The sequence below is a fragment of the Ricinus communis genome, chromosome 1 (genome assembly GCF_019578655.1).
Source record: "Ricinus communis isolate WT05 ecotype wild-type chromosome 1, ASM1957865v1, whole genome shotgun sequence".
Classification (NCBI taxonomy): domain Eukaryota; kingdom Viridiplantae; phylum Streptophyta; class Magnoliopsida; order Malpighiales; family Euphorbiaceae; genus Ricinus; species Ricinus communis.
Genome location: NC_063256.1, coordinates 31015554 through 31018409, shown reverse-complemented (window position 1 = coordinate 31018409; position 2856 = coordinate 31015554). Strand labels below are relative to the sequence as shown.

Below are 2856 nucleotides of genomic sequence, written 5' to 3'. Positions count from 1 at the left end.
ATGCATTCAGACCATGCAGCTTTAAGATATCTTTTGACTAAGCCTAATGCTAAACCACAGCTTATTAGGTGAGTGCTCTTATTGTAAGAATTTGATATCGAAATAAAAGATAAAAAGGGCAGTAAAAATGTGGTTGCCGATCACCTTTCTAGGTTGATTTTCAATTTTGATAATCTTGGTTCTCAAAAAGTAATTAATAAGACCTTTCCTGATGAACAGTTACTTGTTGTGAATCATGAGCCTTGGTACGCTGATATTGTTAATTACTAAGCTTGTGGTATTACGAGACCTCATTTAACATGGCAAGAAGAGAAAAAAAATTTATCTGTTTGTGTGCAATATTATTGGGATGACATCTATTTATTTAAATATTATTCTAATCAAATGATTAGAAAATGTGTTCCTGAGAACGAGCAATAAAGCATTCTTGCTTTTTGCCATGAGGTGCATTATAGAGGTTATTTTGGTGGTAAGAAAATAGCTTACAAGTTTCTTCAATCAGGTTTCTTTTAACTTCGTTATTTAAGGATGCTCATGTATTTTATGATAAATGTGGTAGATGCAAAAGAAGTGAAAATATTAATAAAAGGAATGAAATGCCTCAAATTTTTAATCTTGTGGTTGAATTGTTTGATGTGTGGGGCATTGATTTTATGAGACCTTTTTCACCTTCTCATGGTTATGAATATATACTTATTGTTGTTGACTATGTGTCTAAATGGGTAGAAGCAATTGCTAATTGAACTAATGATGCTAATATTATATATAAATTTATCAAGAAAAATATTTTTAGCAGGTTTGAAATGCCTAGGCCAATCATTAGTGATGGGGGAACCCATTTTTGCAACAAGGAATTTGGCGCTTTACTTAAGAAATATGGATTAACTAATAGAGTTGCAACTCCCTATCATCCACAAATGTCAAGACAGGTGGAAGTTAGTAATAGGCAAATTAAGTCAGTCATTGAGAAATCAATACAGACATCTAGAAAAGATTCGATTGTACACTTAAACAATGCCCTTTGGGCATATCACATGACTTATAAGTCACCAATTGGAAGGGATTCTTATAGACTAGTTTATGGCAAAGCTTGCCATTTGCCAGTTGAATTAGAACATAAAGCTTATTGGGCTATTAAAGAGCTTAATATGGACTTAACCAAGGCAGATGAAGAGCGCCTATTGCACTTGAATGAGCTTAAAGAAATGCATAGTAGGACATATGAAAATGCCAAACTATACAAAGAAAGGACCAAGAGATAACATGACAAAAATTTGCTTCGTAAATCTTTTATCCCTAGAATGAAAGTTTTATTATTTAACTCGCGCTTTAGACTTTTTCCAGGAAAGTTTAGATCAAGGTGGAATGGCCCTTTCGAAGTAGTAACAGTTTTTCTCATGATGTGGTAAAATTATGCAACAATAAGATACAAGAGCAGTTCAAAGTGAATGGTCATCATTTAAAGCCATATTACGAAGAAATGGCTTATGGACATGACGTGGAGTGCATTAAAGCACTACCAATTTGAGCTCAACTTGACAGTCAAGCTATAAATAATAAATTTAGCACTTGCATATTACATCTTTAGTATTTTTATTATTTTATGTATTAAATTTTACTTTTAAAAAAATTATTATTATTTTTAGAAACTTGCAAGAGATTCAAGCATCCTAGCATCTAAATTTACTAGTCAATATTGTGCTTAAAATATTTATTAAATTTTATGTATAACATGGGTATTATTTATTTTTATTATATGCTTACTAATTATTAATTATAGAGCATATAATCACACAGATTTATTTAAGACTATGATATATATTTTCTTGTAGGATTAGGAAAAGCAAATAAGAAGAAAATAGGGATTTTACTTACTAAAAACTAGAAATAATCAAATCCTAAACAAACTAGAATTAAGGAAAACTCTATATATAGACCCTCCCCTCTTTATTAAGAGCTACTTCAAAAATTCCTCTACTTCTTATAGCTCTTAATCATCATAAATTCTAGGCAAGAAATTATAAAGGAGGTAAGTTCTCCACCACCTTCATCATCACCAAATCATTCTATACCAAAATCCAAGTCACTAAGCTCAAGAATCGCCTCTAGAAAATCTGAAAAGAATTAGAAGGAGGGCACCACACCATTCCATTCACCATCAAGTTCAAGAAGAGTTTCAAGGCATATGGAAAGAACTAGAAGGATCTCACCCACACAATTCCCTCTACCTGGATTTACTAAAAGTTGGCACCCAATGAGAAGGCCTAGGACTGAGTATAACCTTAGGCCCAAAGAGATCGCTGCTTTTTATGCCTATCGTAGAGCTTACCCAAGATCAATGGAGAGGCCATTCACTCTCCAGAAAATTATGGATTGAAAATTCCAATAGAAAGTATCAAGAGAGGTATCTCATTAATGAAATCTCTTCGCATAGAGAAGATTCGAAAAGAGAATAGTGAGAATGAGTATGAAAGTGAGGATGAGATAATTATATACCCAGAAAGGAGTAGCAGGCATTCAACAAAGTATGAATATGTCATACCTTAATGACACCCAAAAAGGATAATGGACGCCCAAGGAAGGATGGCACGCCATTAAAGGCCAAAAGAGGGAGAGGAAGGATGGCACGCCCAAGGAAGGATCCCTTAGTTGAATTTCAGATGAGCCATATTGCGGCAGCGCAAAATCGCACAGGCCTGTAGCTTTGTCACCGCAACAATGCATGGGCCCATAGGAGAATCAGCTGCAGCGCACACGAGCACGCGAGGAGCACAGGCGTTAGGGAGGAGCACATCAGCATCGGCGCTGTCCATTCGACGTGACGCCACCAGCATGGGCGTAGAGTAGCCCGCGAGC

At 35.1% G+C, this 2856-nt stretch overlaps 1 protein-coding gene across 1 annotated transcript; it reads left to right on the top strand.

The window, feature by feature from the left end:
- Nucleotides 1-803: 803 nt before the first annotated feature.
- Nucleotides 804-1262, top strand: LOC107261475. The gene has a single exon (XM_015721025.2). It carries the CDS (start codon nt 804-806, stop codon nt 1260-1262), a length of 459 nt encoding a protein of 152 aa, XP_015576511.2.
- Nucleotides 1263-2856: the final 1594 nt, after the last annotated feature.